This window comes from Myripristis murdjan, chromosome 12 (assembly GCF_902150065.1).
Source record: "Myripristis murdjan chromosome 12, fMyrMur1.1, whole genome shotgun sequence".
Classification (NCBI taxonomy): Eukaryota; Metazoa; Chordata; class Actinopteri; order Holocentriformes; family Holocentridae; genus Myripristis; species Myripristis murdjan.
The window spans coordinates 6,363,676-6,380,666 of NC_043991.1; the positions used below are offsets into that span (position 1 = coordinate 6,363,676).

At 39.6% G+C, this 16,991-nt stretch overlaps 1 protein-coding gene across 4 annotated transcripts in view; it reads left to right on the top strand.

Moving 5' to 3' along the window:
- sfswap (splicing factor SWAP) overlaps nucleotides 1-16,991 on the top strand; it is a 143,763-nt gene that overhangs the window by 16,547 nt on the left and 110,225 nt on the right. For all 4 annotated transcript variants that reach the window (XM_030065268.1, XM_030065269.1, XM_030065266.1 and 1 more), the window contains 4 exons: nucleotides 4,763-4,839; nucleotides 11,606-11,831; nucleotides 12,080-12,180; nucleotides 14,144-14,294. In XM_030065268.1, coding sequence (XP_029921128.1) covers nucleotides 4,763-4,839; nucleotides 11,606-11,831; nucleotides 12,080-12,180; nucleotides 14,144-14,294 — 555 coding nt within the window. The remainder of the gene's footprint in view (nucleotides 1-4,762; nucleotides 4,840-11,605; nucleotides 11,832-12,079; nucleotides 12,181-14,143; nucleotides 14,295-16,991) is intronic.

A 16,991-nucleotide genomic window follows, 5' to 3' on the forward strand; every position in this document is an offset into this window, starting at 1 on the left:
CACTGGCAACTAACATTTTGAGACAATCGCAGTTGAATGCCTGTTATATACAGTCTTTAGTCTTTGGCTGTTCTCAAACTTTGTCCCTGCTGACTACTGTACACTTCCTCTGACCGTGAGCAAATCAAATCAAAGGAAAACAATTTCTTTGTAGCATACAAGCGCTTGATTGGCCGCCTGTTACTCTCACCGGCTGTACACAATGAGGTAGTGTATTAACTTGTATTTGTCCACTGCCTGGATGGTTAGAGCCTCGTGAAACTGGAATCTATGATGCCTCTTCAGTTTTGCTACTTTGTTACCATTCATGGTTCAATAAAGACCACCAAGGTGTGGAAAAAAAATAAAATGTCTTCCTATAATGATAAATGCCTTGTCATGTAATTGAACGATTGTTCCCTGGAACCCCCACCTCAGGTTTTCACAGGTGGGCTATATGGAGGTAATAGCCCTGTTCCGCAAGCCTTGAGGTCTGTTGTGAGCCGGTATGCTGCTCATTTTGTCGCGGCACGGGTGGAGAAAACCACTTAAATGGAGTGCAGCCTGTTAGCCAGCAGCAACAAACACATCATTGTCAGCACCCTGGACAGCATTTCCAAAATTGCCAGTATGAAGAACAGTTACAGCTGTGTTTGCACCTAAATGACATTCATCACTTTGCTGTTTTACCCATCTCTGTTGCTCGTTCAGCCTGTTTCTGTTTGGTTGCTGTGTGTCCCTTTGGTTCTTGGTGCGTTTCATGGAATTTTTTAATAAAGGAGAGAACACTCAAAGTAGTCTTTTTTTGCACTTTAATATCACAATATGGAAAAATCAATACACTGACCGAACAATTGGGGAAAACTGCCCCTTCTCTATACCACCTGGTTACATGCCATTAGGCTACATTTCATTTGGCTTGGTTAAATTTTGAGTGGTTAAGACTGTTGCTGAGCAGAAACCAAGGCCTTCCTGTCTCCTTAGTAGTTTGTTAAATACAAAGTGGTCAGTATAATTTGTTAAAAAGAACAGATCAACTGTAACCCTAATGCAAGGACCCCAGTTTTTCCCAAACAAAGCACTCTAACCACGACTAGAGACCAAACAAAGTGTAGCGAGGATAGAGCAACCTGATAGTACTTCTGTTTTCTGCACACTTACAGACATAGTGAGCTAAACACCAGCAGAAGCTCCCCAAACAAAATGTGAACATAGAATATACATGAAAATGGAATTAAACTGCTTATGTGATTTTAACAATAAACATAAGCATATATATACAATTGTTTGGCATGTGTACATTTCCTTCACATGAGCCTTCAGACAGGCAAAGCTTGTGCCATTTTTAAAATGTAATGGAAACCATGCACATCTAGGGGAGAGCCAGTGCACTAAGACACTGTAATGAAGCAGACCCATTGTTTCCACTATGTGAAATCACTGCTTTATTATTTTTTTTCACTATTAGGGATAAGAATGAGGAGTTGTTTACATGTGGAAGATAACAGATTCTGGATAAAACAGAAAATCCCCTGTCCCCTGTAACAAAGTAGTATTAAAAACAGGTTGGGTGCGATATTTTTATTATAAAATGTGTGAGAAGTTATTTCAGCTAATCTCCTTATTTACCAAAACACAGGATGTGATGTTACTATCCCTCGTGTGCTATCATCCACGGTGAGCCTTTCTCTAGAGGCCCAGTTCACAGAGTTTCACAGAAAGCTTAAACACTACAGAAAACTTCAGGCTGTGCTGTCATAAATCCATCCGAGTACAAGACCGGCAGCACATTCACCCACTATCGATCTACTTTCACTTTCAGGGCATGGTGAGAGCCAGCAAGTCATCGGGGTTATCAAGAGGGCACCTTCCTTCGATATTGTTATGTTGAACTCAGCCCACGACACCTCAAGAAAGCTCAATAGTGTATTACAGCATCCCAGAAACAACCCCCTCTTCGCCCAGTCACTGCAAACCCAAGTCCACTTCTGAATGAGTTCTGGGATTTACTCAGTTGTACAAAATTCACGTTTGCTCCACAGGCCTGGGCAGAATGCACATATTCCTACTGAGAGTTATAGTCGCCTATCCCAGCGCTGGATGGAAGGCAGGGAAAAAGCCTGGACAGGTCACCAATCCATCTCAGGGCTAATACCAGCACACATGCAGTCACTCCTGGGCTGTTTAGAGGCTGCAATTTCCCACCACAATGCAAATTATTAGCGTCAAAGAGATTGTGTTAGGGGTCAGTCATGTGGACAGATGTGTTGTTAGGATTTGTATGTTACACAGCACACAACAGCTAATTACTTGGCTAGCTGTTTAGTCATTCTGTGGTCCTAAGCAGATTTTTTGACTGAAAAGAGTCTGGAGACACAAATACAAGTATTTTATTATTTTTATTGTTCACGATTTGTTTTGTCTGTTTGAAAGACTTACAAATCTTGTACAAAACTGAGAATATCTCCTGTGATAGTGAAATGGAGATATAAATAAGACATATAAATGTGGAATGCTGACTAGATTTATACACACCATATAATCTCAAACTCTTAACTTCATGTTGTTAAGTTCTCATATGTTGTAGATCCGACAAGCACATTTTGTGGAATAGCATTTCTCAGTGGAAGACAAGATGGGGGGCAGGGGGATTCCAGCATGACAGTATAAAATACACATTATAAGGCACTTATTCTATGCAACCTGTATGACAGTAAAAAATAAATAATTCATAGATTATTTCATATATTTTATGCACGACAACAGCTGTTCATTCAAATGGACAATTTCATAATAGGAAGCAGTATTTAATGACATTTTGACTGAAAAGGTCGAGGTTGTTGGCTTGTCATGAGTGTGACTGTTTGGCACAGAGCCGTGATTGAGTGATGTGTTTGATTTTCAGCAATATGGATTAGTGTGTTAGCTGTTATACAGTGGGTATTGCTTTAATCTGGGTTCTTGTGTTAGACATTGGAGGTGAATTCCCTGCAGTCTTATGTCAGATGAGTTTGCCTCTGAATGAATGAGCTAGTTTTACAGTCTCAGAAGTATGGGCATCAAATTGGCTTACCCATATCAGTGAGTATCCTCTGGACAGTTTCCTACTATATAATAATATACACCCAGATCAGTTAGGCGCATTTGATGCTGCAGATAAAGGTGTTCCTTTTAATTGGTTGAGACAGTGGATTAATGTCTCAGGGGACTTGTTTTCCTCCTGGTTAAGTGAGAGCAGATTCCTTGCAGAGTCCGTGGATGGGTTTTCTCACAGTCCTCCATCACATGTTCAAGGTGCAGTCTTTGGACCAGTTCTTTATTTAGATTTATCTGGGTCACATCATTAGAAGTTATTACATCGCCTTTCATTGTACGCTGATGATACACAGTTGTACCTTTCAGTCAAGGTAAGTCAACTAAGTATGTTGGCTTCTCTATTGAACTGCATAACAGACGTCAAGGACTGAATGTTTAATAACTAATTGCAGTTCAGTTTGGACAAAAGTGAAGTCTTTGTCATCAGACTTGAGTGTGTTTCCTTACCAGTTTAAACTGCCATTGGGCCACTATTCAAGATAATAAACCTGCCTCAACAAATGTATCCCAAGCCTTACGTTTGAGCAAAGTACTATAATGCTTGTCCAGCTGTGCGTTTTCCATTAAAAACTTTTGCAAGGCCTTGTTTAGAGGGTCACAAAATTTTGGGAATTTTCAAAGTTGGAAAATTTCCATGGGGATTGACAAGAATATGTGGGAATTAACAGGAATTGACGGGCACATATATACCTGTTAATGCCCATGGAAAGTTTCCAACTTAGAACATTTCCAAAATTCCCCAGCTTAACTTCTCATGGAAAGTTTCTGGAACTTTTCCACCCCAACCAAAAAGAGAGGTAGGGGCTCCAAATGTTAAGAATATGGCACAAATGCCTTTAACTAAAACTAAAAGATGGGACCATACTTCACCTATTTTAGTGTCTCTGTAATGATTTCCTAACACTTTTAATAACACTTTTCTTACTATTTTTAAGGTTATATTTTTACCTGTCTGAGCTTTTAATCCTTTATGAGCTGTGTGTAGCCTGGGATCCTCAGTCAGTACCCCTCAGACTGTTCCCGTGTCCAGGTTAAAGACTAAAGTTGTCTGGGTTTTCGCTGTCAGGGCTCCTGTGTTTTGGAACCATTTAACTGAGGAACTCAGCCTGGCAGAGTCAGGAACTTTTCTTCTTAAAATATTTATTGTAAAGCCTTGTTAAAGCCATTGATTTATCTTTTGAAATGGACTGCATTTCTATAGCACTTTTCTAGTCTACTGACCACTCAAAGCGCTTTACAGTGTTTGCCTCACATTCACCCATTCACACACACATTCACACACTTGCATGGCTGCCATGCAAGGTGCCTAACTGTGCATCAGGAGCGGTGAGGGGTTCAGTATCGTGCTCAAGGACACTTCGACACACTCTGGAGGAGCTGGGGATCGAACCAGGCCATGCCGCCCCATTTCTTTATTCCTTTTTGCTTTGGGTGCTATATATTTATTCTGTTTGTTGTTATAGTATGGTAGTGTTATAGTGCTTTGTTTGCCTTCCATTGGGTCACTGATCTTATTGTATTATTTATTCAGTTTCACAGAGAATTGTGACATAAACTGCAGTACTGAGTTGTGAAATGAATTATGACAGGATAGCAGTCACAAAAAATAATCACTTTTTTATTACAAGTGACACTCAAGAATTAATCCCAGGCTTTTGTTTCTTTGATTTTTTCACCAAATGCACAGAAGAAGCAGAGCCAGAGGACAGCGAGGAACCCTTCGTCGCTCCTCCGGGGCTGACCATCCCTCCTGATGTGGAGCTGGTGAGTGCTGGTTTTCCACGGCTTCCTGATCATGTGTACAGAGTGGGTTCATGCACGTGCAAGTTCAACCTGAATTTGTGTTAAAGCTGTTAAAAAATGAAGTGCTGTCTTCTGGGTTTGGTTATTAGCAAACCACATGGCAAGCTGTGAGAGTTCTGTTTAAATTCTCCTTTAACCTAGTTCTAAATCGAGCCACAGTAGCTGCAACCTTATACTACAAGTTACTAAAGATGGGAAAAATGTCAAAAAGCCAAGAACTATACAAGGTTGTTAGAGTTACTAAACTAAACCTAAAACTAAGGCTGAAACTAATAAAAACTAAGCCAAAACTAAACATTTTTAAACAATAACAATTAAACTGAAAATAAGCAAACCCACTCTGGAAACTAACTGAAACTAAACTGAGTTGAACACAAAAATAAAATAAAAAAATAAATAAAAATAAAAACTAATGAAAAATACAGAACTATAGTAACTCTGGTCCTGTAACAGACAAACATACTCAGTTCTCAAGAGGACAGGAGGACGACAGGGAATAAAACCCCACCACACACTGGAGCGATATATCTAAACAAAAATTCTGGAGCAGCTTTTTTGAGTCACAAATTCCTTTTATTGGACTGAAAATAAATTGAAAGTGAACTTGAGCCCACCATCGGTGTTTCCAGCCGGCGCTCCCGATGTGCTGTTTGTTCTGTCTGGAGGTGTTGCGTCAGATAATCTTCCCTCAGGACGAGGCCGGTTCACGACTGATACCCTCTGTGACCCTGCCATCCTCATCCATCTGCCAGCCTCTTATACATGAGATGAAATACAGACTTTTATCTTGCCATGGTCGATGAACACACACTCACTCACACACACATACATATGTATGTGTGTGTGTGTGTGTGTTCACACTGCTGCATAACATAGCTGCATGATGTGAATTTAAATCTCCTCTCTCTGGATTTCTAAACAATAGCCAGAAAAATCCAAGTAGAACTGAGTCTAACATCAATAGTAGGCCTATATTATTTTAATAGCAATTATTTTGACTAACTTTTGATTGATCTATAAAGGCTTCATCCTCCACACTTGTTATAAACACTTGAACATTGGCACTTGACAGTCTCCTGGTTAGATGTCGGAAGATTATGGATTTGAACATTTGTTGTGTCAAATCAAGTCACCACTTTGTAGATTTTTGTAACAGTTGGGGAAGTGACATGTTTAATTGATTGGTCTCTGAATTGAAAAAAATAAAATGACACTGGATGGCCTAAAGTGAGGGCTACATCATTGATTCTGTTATATGTTTAACTGTCGCTGTTGCTGCCAGTCAACTCTTCCTAAAGTCAAAACAAAACATGGTGAGGCAGCATTAGCCATCCTCCCACTGTTGTTCCACTGCGAGCTGGGGTTATCTTCGAGCCAGACGGTGTTAACAGCCCTCGGCCTCAAACCACAAGAACAAAAACCATTCATATTTCCCCTGTTGTGCTCATCGCCCCGCAGTCTCGACCCGTCCATGAACGCGAGTGGGAAGTAGGAAGCGAGTGTTTAAAGTCTGCACACCCAGCACCAACTAACTACTGCAGAACTACGTGCCACTGGATTTTTTTTCCTTTGGCCACTTTGTGTGTTGTGTGCTTTAACTGCCTTGTACTGGGACCTCAGTTTTGTTGATGAGCTGTTGATTTGACGATGGACATTATCCTTTGTCCAGAGAGTGAGCAGAGCCCTAATGTCCTCGTTTGACCAGGACTGCCACTCGTTCTCCATTTTTCTCGTCTCCATTATTTTCGTGATACAGTAGCGAGCTGCTGTGTTGACATCTGTACTTCTCAGTGCACTTATGCCCACTTATGACCCTTAACTCAGCCTCAGAGCTCGGTTAACCCTGTTTGGTCCATGGGTATTTGGTAGACCATTAGCACCTGGAAACTGGCCCTGACAGCCCCACTGAGGAGCCATCAAAGACTGGAAGAGATAATGGAAATGCAACTGGCCTTGGCATGCACTGGCACGCCCACGTTTGGTTCTACAGTGGAAAGCTGGCTAATTAGAAGGGAGGGATGGTCTTGTATGATAGGACAGGACTAGTGGGGTGCAGGCAGATCCTGAGGAGATGAGTTTTCAGTCTCAGGTGAAAGATGGGTAACGATTCATAAGATACATAAGATTTCTAAACAGTTAGTTATTACGCCTCTCACCGTTGGAACAAAACTCCCCTGAGAATCTGAGAAACGTGCCAACCCTAAATCCAGGCTTAAAACGTTCTCTTAAACTGATGTAAAATGGTTAATGCTGAATTTTAGGTTGTGAATTGTTGTAACTAGACTTTGTCCTACCTATGGACATTTTACTCTCTGATTTTCCATTTTATTTATTTGTTACATTTTCTTTCTATGATTTTAAAAGTCCTTTTATGCCTTATGTAGAACACTTTGAATTGCCTTTGTGTATGTATGTATGTGCTGTACAAATAATCTCGCCTTGCCCTGATTTTGACAAACATGATGGGCGATTTGATGATCTCACATCTTCACCCAGGGCTGCACATTAACTTTTTGAGCAGGTAGCACTGCTGCCAGAAAATTTGCAAGTCTCATAGCACAGGCTGAAGTATTGTGCCACTGAGATAAAAAAAAAAAAGCTCATAATAACGCTTCTAAAAAAAAAGTTGATCCCCATAAGTGCTACGGTTTATCATTTTAAATGTGACAAAACACAGACAGAATGCTTCAGGGAACGAAGAGTCCCTGACCGTCTGGGCTGCGTTCTCGCTAAGTAGGCATCTCTTTAAAGAATGTGACACTTTATTTCACTGTGCGTCATTAAATTGTCCCATTTCAAAATTGATATCCCCTTCGTCTGCATATTGTTGGTAGATAACCTCTCACCTTCCTCCCAACACCATGGGTAAAACATTAATTTTTCGTTCTTATTCATAAATTAACCAGCAGGAAATCTCTTCTCCACTGCGGATTGCGACTATAGGATTTGATGGAACCACCTTTCTCAGTTTACTGTGGTTTCAGTGGATTCTTTCAGCGTTGTTAACAGTGAGTTGCATGACTCCAAATGTTAATTTCTTCTCGAAGCATCTTGCATTTACCTTGATACAGAAAGATTAGCATTTCATTTTTGGTCATTCTGCTCTCACTCATTGATAAATAGTTAATTCCATGTCCTTGGAAGATGTGTTTGTGAAGAAGGGTACTGTAAAATAAATGAATGTAAGAAAAGCCAAATGGAGAGATGTACAGTGGGGTCCAAATTGTCCACTGCAAAGAGCTCTTGCTTCATCAGCATATCAAAAACTAAAACAACTTTTTAGTCAAACCATTTTTCTCTAAAAAGCCTATTTGTACACTCAGTGGCCAATTTAATAGATACACCTGTACAGTCTAATACAATCTAATCCAGCTGTTGTGCCATAAAATTTCCTTTTCTGCTGCCTAAAATGCTCAGCTTGTCTTGTTGTCACAGTAATAGAGGTGTTCATTCACTTCTATGTTTGGCATTGAGCTCATAGTTAGTGCTGCTGTTGGACTGGACTGCATTTTATTGACAGCTGTTTCCACTATTCTGTCCCCCTCATTATATATAAATACGGAGGACAAAAAATCATAAACACCTCTCCATCTAATGTAGTCCAGTACAAGACCTCTGCACACTACAACCTCAATAATAAACATAGAATTAAATTTACACATTCTCCACAATGTGAACAAAAAACTGAACATTATAAACTTTATTAAAAGGTAGGATTTATGGCAGAGCTTAATTACAGCTTGCTCTCTCTCTGGCATTGATTCTGAAAGTTTTTGAGGAATTTGAGAATCTCTGTTATTCTGGTAGTCTTTGAAAGCGTCCCAGAGGGAGTCTTGTGATGTTACAGTGCGTTTTGATTTTTCCCAGAGACGTTCAGCCGGGTTGAGGCCTGCTCACTGTGGAGGGAGAGTAATGGGAGTCAGCACTCCTTGCTCTGCCTTGGAGTACAAATAGGCCTGGCATAGTTTCAAGGGATGTTTTTAGGGTCATTGTCCCGCTGGAAAATTAATCCTCTTCTGCACAGTTTTAAGCCACAAGGGATGACATGACCAAGTAGAATAAATGAGTGTTGCTCTTGGCTAAATATAGAGTTGATCTTGTGTAAGTCACCTAGTCTGGAAAAGATAAAACACCCCCACACTTGAACATTTCTACCACCATGTTTGACTGTAGGTTTTATGCACTGTTGCAGGAGCGTCTTATGTGGATATTCTCTCACATAAACTCTTGACTGAAACTGTAAAGATCAAACTTTGATTCATCTTTAGAGAAGTTTCTTCCATTCTTCAACACTGAATGTTTGATAGACAAAAAAAAAATCAAGTAAGAGAGCTTCTTCAAAGTAACAGCAGAAGCTAAAAAGCAGGTGCTGTTTGGTTGAGGGCGTGCACAGGATGAGGATCGAAGTTGGCGCTGGGAAGGAGATGCTCTGTCAATACCCAGACATAAATATTGAGAGGATCTTTCTGAATCTGTGGAACTTAATAATAAAAGGTACAAAATTGACCGTTTATCAGATTGCACTCTCAGATTACCGCAAGAAAAGCATCATTCCACAAGGGCCGAGGCTGAATTCTGAATTCTGTTGCCTATGCGGGCCAACGGGAAGCCATCCTCCTTTGACATGATTCTGCAGGTTGTAGCTGAAGGCAAAAAAAAAAAAAAAAAAAAAAAAAAACAGAAAACATAAAGTGAAGCCTTGAAAGCTGAGATGGAAAAGTTGAAGAACGGCATCACCAGTAATCAACCACATGCAAGCAAAACCTGGTAAAGGCAAGAGTAGTGAAAGGTTTCTAGGTTTGGAATTTAAAGAACACCACCCCGCATTTTAATCTCACTTTTTATATAACATCTGTGCTGTTTTTTGCCTCTTAATATATTTTTAGTGTAACTGGTGTCAGTGCGGACAATGCCTTTTGGGTATTAGAGACATTAGAAACACTAGACTATGTTCTTTGAGGTATTAGCTAATATCCAGGTGTTGTTTGAGGTATAAAACAACAACACCTCCATATAAAAGTGCATATGGTGAACTACCAATATTAAGGCAATAAATTGGCCGTTCTTACTTTTTTACTTTATTTTTGCGGAGGGTTCAAAAGTAGGCGAATGTCATTGGATGTTTCATAATGTGGGGTAGGTGGAAAGTAACTGAATCTAGGAGTGCCGTCATCCTTTAATACTCAATAAAAATAAAGGCTTGTGTTTGAGCCTCAAAGCATGGCCTTCTGTGCGCCTCTCATCTGCTGCCGAGCCTTTTATTTGCCGTAGCTTTTCAGGGGCCTGACATGCTTCATGAATATTGCCCATTAGTTGAGTATTGCTTTGGGTCTTTGGTGCGGCAAAGGCTTTGTCCTGTTCTGTGAGTGTGAAGGAGGTGCTTCTCCTTCTGTATATCATAACTTCATAAAAAAAGCAGCTCATTCCCCTTTTTTTCCTAACGGCTAGATGGTTTATCAGTGTGTAGAGGCTTCTTGTGTGCCAAGAAGTCCATTGTGGCTTACAACACAACAATAGCCTGTTAGCGTCGGACCCCCCCAGTTCAGAGCCAGTGTCTCGAAAGGTTATTATCTATTATTCATCATTTTCATCTTCATGAGAAATGCGTGTTATTTTAGAGATGGCTGCTCTTCTCTGTGCTCTCCAGGTAATGACAATGATTCATCATTGAAAGTACACGGGGGACAATAATAATGAATGAGTAATAGACCATTTCTTGTTGCGCTGGTTTTCATCCCATGTGTTAATGTCATCATATTGAATATGAGAACGCTTCAGATGAGAGTGCTTCACAAATAAAACAGCTTGTGTTCTTAGTATGAAGAACCTGTCATCCATAAACGGTTCCAGTCTGGTGTTTTCTGCAGCGGTCAGGCTTTCTGTCCACACTGATGATGTTTTTTTTTTTTTTTTTTTTCTTTTTTAGTGTTATGACTTGGGCTTTGCAGCGGAAATAGGTTTGGAAATTTATATTAGCAGACACTCACCATCTTCTTATCCCCGGGGACTGTAATGGCCTTTGGATTAAATAAACATCATACATACAGACGACAAACAGCTCTAATGCAACGTGCATTTACTGTACATTCAAAATATGTACATGGCGTGAATAAAATTATATATATGACTGGGTGGGAGATTAGTGTTTAGAGATTAGTTTCTTTAGAACAGCCAGTTATTTTAATAACCTCTCTAATATTCTTAACACATGTTAGAAACTTCCTTTAAACACATTTCAGAATAAACTGAACATGTGGAATTGATTGAAGCACATATAATGTAATTCCTAATGTTAGTGTCTTTTGAGTCTTTGTGTAAAAGTTGAATGGAGTTTCCTGCTAGGGCTGGGATTTATGACTCTTTTGGGCTCCAAGGTCTCTGAGGAATGCTTATTTTTAGTTGTGCAAGATGGTGATTTGGTGCTAAAAGCGTCATTTGGGGTTCTGGTTAATGTTACCAGTTGTAGAGCGAGGGGAGAACAGTGAGAGACGGTGGCTTTGAAATCCACAGGCCCTCACGGTCACTAAAACTTTAAGCTTTGTTTTTTTAGGGGCGCCCTGGTGGCTCACCTTTCCTGGTCCTTTTCTCGGTCACCGGGAAAGCTCTCTGTTTTCAAACGTGAAGAAATTGAGCACAAATCAGTGTTTTTAAGGTAACATATCCACCAGTAATGGATTTCCGCTAAGCTTAAAACATCTGTGTTGTCTTTCATCTGTGTGTTTTCCAGCCGGCAACAACCAAGACCCACGCCATCATTGAGAGAACAGCCAACTTCGTCTGCCAGCAGGGGGCTCAGTTTGAGATCGTGCTGAAGGCTAAGCAGGCGGGAAACTCGCAGTTTGACTTTCTCCGTTTTGACCATTACCTGAACCCTTACTACAAACACATCCTGCGGGCCATGAAGGAAGGGCGATACAACCCTTCTTCTACGGGCAAACAAGAGCAATCACAGGGTGAGTTACAGAGAGCAGCACATACAGAAAATGTCAGTGTGTACTACATGCACACATGGACATTCAGTTTGCAGCCTCATATGCATAAATATTACATCTGTAATACATAAGAAATCACATTCAACCAAGTAATAGAAATCATTTACATTTTTACCTTGCTTTTACATTTCATTTGTGATGTTAAACACTTTTTTTGTGATAGATTTGCTAATTTCTCCCTCTCTGCCTTGTTTCTAATCTCTTTGCAGAATCCCATTCTGATGACTCAGACGAGGATGGCGACGGCAACTACCTTCATCCCAGCCTGTTTGCCCCTAAAAAGAGCTCTCGTCTGGAGGAGCTGATGAAGGTAACATCACAGGATATAGACCAATATCAGTGTAATTTTACTTCTGCTGCACAGTTATTACTTTGAAACAAGGTTGCTCGTCTGCAGAGCGCAAGCTGAAAATGTCCTCCTTATATCCTCTTAACTGTAGACTTATTGATAGTGCGCGGGTTTGAGAGCATGTGTCTCGTCTGGAGGAATTTGGGCATTAAGTGAGGGCACCTTGACAGTCGCCGCTGAGGGAATGGAGAGTGTTGTGTATTTACTTTCTCCGTCAAGACTTTCCTAAAGTGGTGTGGGGATTCAAACTTTAAACCTTCCAGTCACAATCCTGCTTCTCTGATTTACATCCTGCTCATACAAGGTGTCTGCAAGAGTCTTAAAAAAAGGTCTTTAATCCCATTTGATGAATATCAGGTCTTAAGTGTTATTAAATAGTCTTGAATTTTAATGTATGAGGTCTGTATTTCAGCATTAACATTTTATCTAATTCCATTTATCCATCTTGTGCATCACAATTAACATAAAGCTCTAAAGCTCATAAAGTGTACCAGTGAACCATCTTTAAACACCATCTTTAAACTTACCAGTTGCGCTTACCTTTAGCGAAAATCTAGATCAGCCCTGCTCAATTTATACTTTCCTTTCATAATTACATGTGGAGAGAAATCCTAGTCAGGTTATTGAATTAATAACCTGCCATATTCCTATTTACTTGCATCTGCACTGGACCAAATGTGTAGTACTTAACTTTATAGTTGCCTGCAGTGTTTATTTGAATATGAAAAAGATGATTTGTCCAAACGACTGTGTTTAAATTTTGATGAAATTTGTCTTAAATGCTGTTTTCATTGCACGCGTTGTATCCTCTGGATTAAGTCTCGCAGATTCTATGGATTTCTGTAGAGGTTTCTTGTGAATGCTCTTGAGGCTAATAATATGGACCAGTTTTTTTCAGTATTTGATAATGACATAGGTTTTGGTTCAGCCACAACACATACTGGTTTTTGTTACGTTGGCAATAACGAAATCATTTCAAGACATACACTCTTAAGTGTATATACTCATCTACCTAAATGAGTAGAGTGTAAATAATTTCACTTTATTTTCAAGTGGCAAACATTGTAGTTGTTTCCTGATCCTAATGCATGCTATTGCAAAAAATATATATTCTTTTACCCTGTCTCCATTCTGTCACAGTATTTTTTATTTTACTACTTTTACATGTCCTGTGAAGACAGATATTTATCAGCAGCACAAGTAGCAGAAGCCTGTCTTTGTGGAGAAATATAATTAGCTCTTTTTTTGTGCCAAGCTGTGTAACAGTTATCTCTCATCCATAGAGGCTTTTCCTCTTCGGATCAACCACTCTAATTTTTTATATTAATGGCTCCTATTGTGTCTTTTATGCGGTTTAACTGGGTGCTAATTGTCACAATAGATCTTTTCATGCATAAGGTTGAAAAAATTAACTTCCAGAATATTACTAATCTGTTGCATATCTTTCACAGACATGGTAACAATAAAATGCTTTAAAGGTTTGTCATGTCATCCCGTCCCCAGCTTCACGCCATACTATTTGCTACAGATAAAATTTATCTAATAATGGATGTTTTCTTTCCCATCTCCTCATTTATTTATTTTTTTAATTGTATTGCACTGTAAGTTCTGCTATAATTAAAACTGTTATTGTTATTTTGAGGGACTTGTGCTAATATAAGTAGTGAAAGTTCCTCAAAAAACTGCCATATGATAAGAACTGGACTAAAAGTACGCAAGGCTTCTCTGCTCACTGTGAAAAGACAACAGTTACTTTATGCCATTTCGATATCCAAAATCCCAGATGATATATAGTCTCATATCACAGTATTGATATGATATCGATATATTGGCCAGCCCTAGGTCTAAGTATACCACTCAACCTTTCCTTTTTTTAAGAAATTAGATTGAGATGTGCTGAATCCTCAATAATATTCTGTTGCAGCCTCTTCAAGTTATGGACCCGGACCATCCCCTGGCAGCACTTGTACGGAAAGCCCAACAGGAAAGAAATGGCACCGCCACAGTGACAGCCAAATCAGAGGAAGTGGCAGACCCAGCGACATCCAGCGCGCCAGCACAGTACACTGGTGACCGTGAGTTCAGTTTCATCTTTTTGGGAACAAAGATCTGGCAGCTCTGAAATCTAATACCTGAGGGAAATTTATATTGGCTGTGAAAGGACCCAGTTCATCTCACTTTTAGGTCTGGTTCCACTTCACCCTGCTACCTATTTTCTTTTCCATTTCCTTCTCATTTACTCTCAGACAGGTAGAGTCCACTGCTGTGTGCAGAGGTCCTTTGTTCTTTGTTTTTTTGTTGTTTTATAAAAAGTCTTGCCTTATTGGTGTTGAAACTGTCTATATTCTGAGAGTCATGTTGACCACAGGACAGGATTAAGCAGGCAATACAGATCCACACTTCTTAATCCTGGTCATGGTCAGGGCTTGTTGCAAAGGGATTTTCAACACCTTCTAGCAAAATGAAATGGAGCACCTCATGCACTTTGCTCTGAGAGGAGCGTTGCTTCACGATGGTCCTGTCAGTCCACACTGAGGTGAGTATTGCTGCTGATTGCAAGACGAATGCTGGTAGACAGAATTCACTAGTAAATGTGTATTTATACCATTAATTGCTTGTATTTTTCACTCTCTGGCATATACATTTCTTTTAAAAAGTTGCAAAAAGGAAAACTGATGCATTTCTCCTTATTATTGTGTTTTTTTTTCTGTCTCTTTTTCTGTTGTTGCATATCCGGCAATATAATTTTTGTTTTCATTGTAGGTTACAATTTTTGTTTCATATTTAGAGTTATTTAACTTGTTTACTGATCTTTACATTTGGCTTGTGCTTGCCTTTTTGTGTCATTGATACAGTGTAATTTTAATTATTGCTTGTTTTTATTGTTGATGTTTTTGTGTGGACCCCAGGAAGATTAGTAGCCACTTTCTGGAAGCTAATGGGGATCCAAATAAAGAATAAAGAATGCAGTAAAATGCTTTCCTGCTATATAGTATAGCTGTACCTGCATTTTTTTTTTCATATGGGGATGGTTAGTTCTGCCTTTCCATCCATCTGTCTGTTCAACATTTAACTCCAAGGCAACATATCTCAAAAATTATTGAGTGGATTGCCATGAAATTTGGTGAGCACATCCATGCTCCCCAGGGGATGAACCCTATCAGCTTTGGTGACCTCATGACCCCTCCTGTAGTGCCACCACCTGGCCAAAATGGCAAATGTATACTAGATGTGTTACTACTATAATTTGCAGGTTAAAATATTTGGTGATTGCATTCATGCTCCCCAAAGAAGGGCTCCTCTTGATTTTGACCCCATTACCTTTCCTCTAGCGCCCTTAAGCTAAAATATTTCAAAATCTGTCAAGTGGATTGTCAAGAAATTTGGAAAACACAATCATGCCGCCCACAGGATTTTTTTCAAACGTCCTTCCCTTTCCTCTAGCGCTACCCTCAGTCCAAAATGTACAAACCTCATTCTCCCACTGCTTGCATTCCCCTGACATGCATCAAGCCAGAGGGGCACCAGCGATGACCCGTGCTAGTGTTGTTTAGCTATTAACTCACCTCATTGGCAATTAATTATCAAGGGTGCACACAACGATGCAGTTGAATTCTGACCTCATAGTTTACAGTCCACATAATCTTGACGAAAAACTGAGGGCACTCAGCATCTTATTTTGATTCAAAGTCCACCAAATTAGCTCTGTCTCCAGCTCTGAATGATTGATGATGAAGGTTTTTGCAATAATTCTGGTTGTCAGGCATTTAGCCTTCATAGATGTAAAGAGGGGGGCCGAGCTGATTATCCTGGGGTGTCTTAATAGGGATGATTCCTAGAAGTCTGGTGTTTTTCTAAAATAGAGAAGCACAAGGCCCACTGCTGCAGACTGCCATCAATAGATTTTCAAAGAGTAATTTTGCACATGGTTTGAGCTTCTGTCCATCTACTGCACAGTTTTATGCTGTTCAGTGGGTAGTGGGTTGTGGGGACTGATCCCTGAAATAATTCAGCTCACATTTTCTGCCTCAAAGCTTTGTTTCATCCATACACCTATATATCTTTTATCTCTTATCTAGTCTAGATAGTTTCATTTAGTTATCTTTTATTCAGTTTAGTGATTTAGTTATTTAACCAATATCGCACAAGATGTGTTGAGATAGGGCATTAATGGTCAAGGGGAATGCCTGTGATGTTTGCCTCTGCCAAGTTTATATCAGGAACCCTTTTATTTACCCTTATTTTACCCTTTTCCTCACATTTATTGCAGTATTCATTTGCCAGTAGTTAAAAATGTAGAGTGTTGATTAATTTAGCAGGTGATATGCTCTAAAAATAAAAATTCTGGCTGCTTTTTTTGTACTGGACAAACTAATATCTGGAACAGCTTAGCAATGGAGATGCTACCAGCTGAGTCAGGTAGGCTGTGCTGCTTGAGCCACAACATTGTAGTCCCAGTAGATTTCCTAAAATGAATGAAACATGGCACATATCTACACAAAATGGCTCAACCAGCTCAATATTGGTTGTATGCCAATGTTAATTACCATACTGGAAAAGAATCACCAATGATTCGAAGAAATCATTTTTAAAAATGGGGCATTGTGTGTTTCTCTTCACACTTAGAATAACAGGATTATTTTTGGCTAAAGCTACTGTTTTCATAAACTTTTGCCATAATCTGTGACAAATTATGCCATTGCCACTTACCAATGGACAAATAGAAACTGTCCTAATATTCTGAGCTTTCATGCCATGAATTCCAAGTAAAA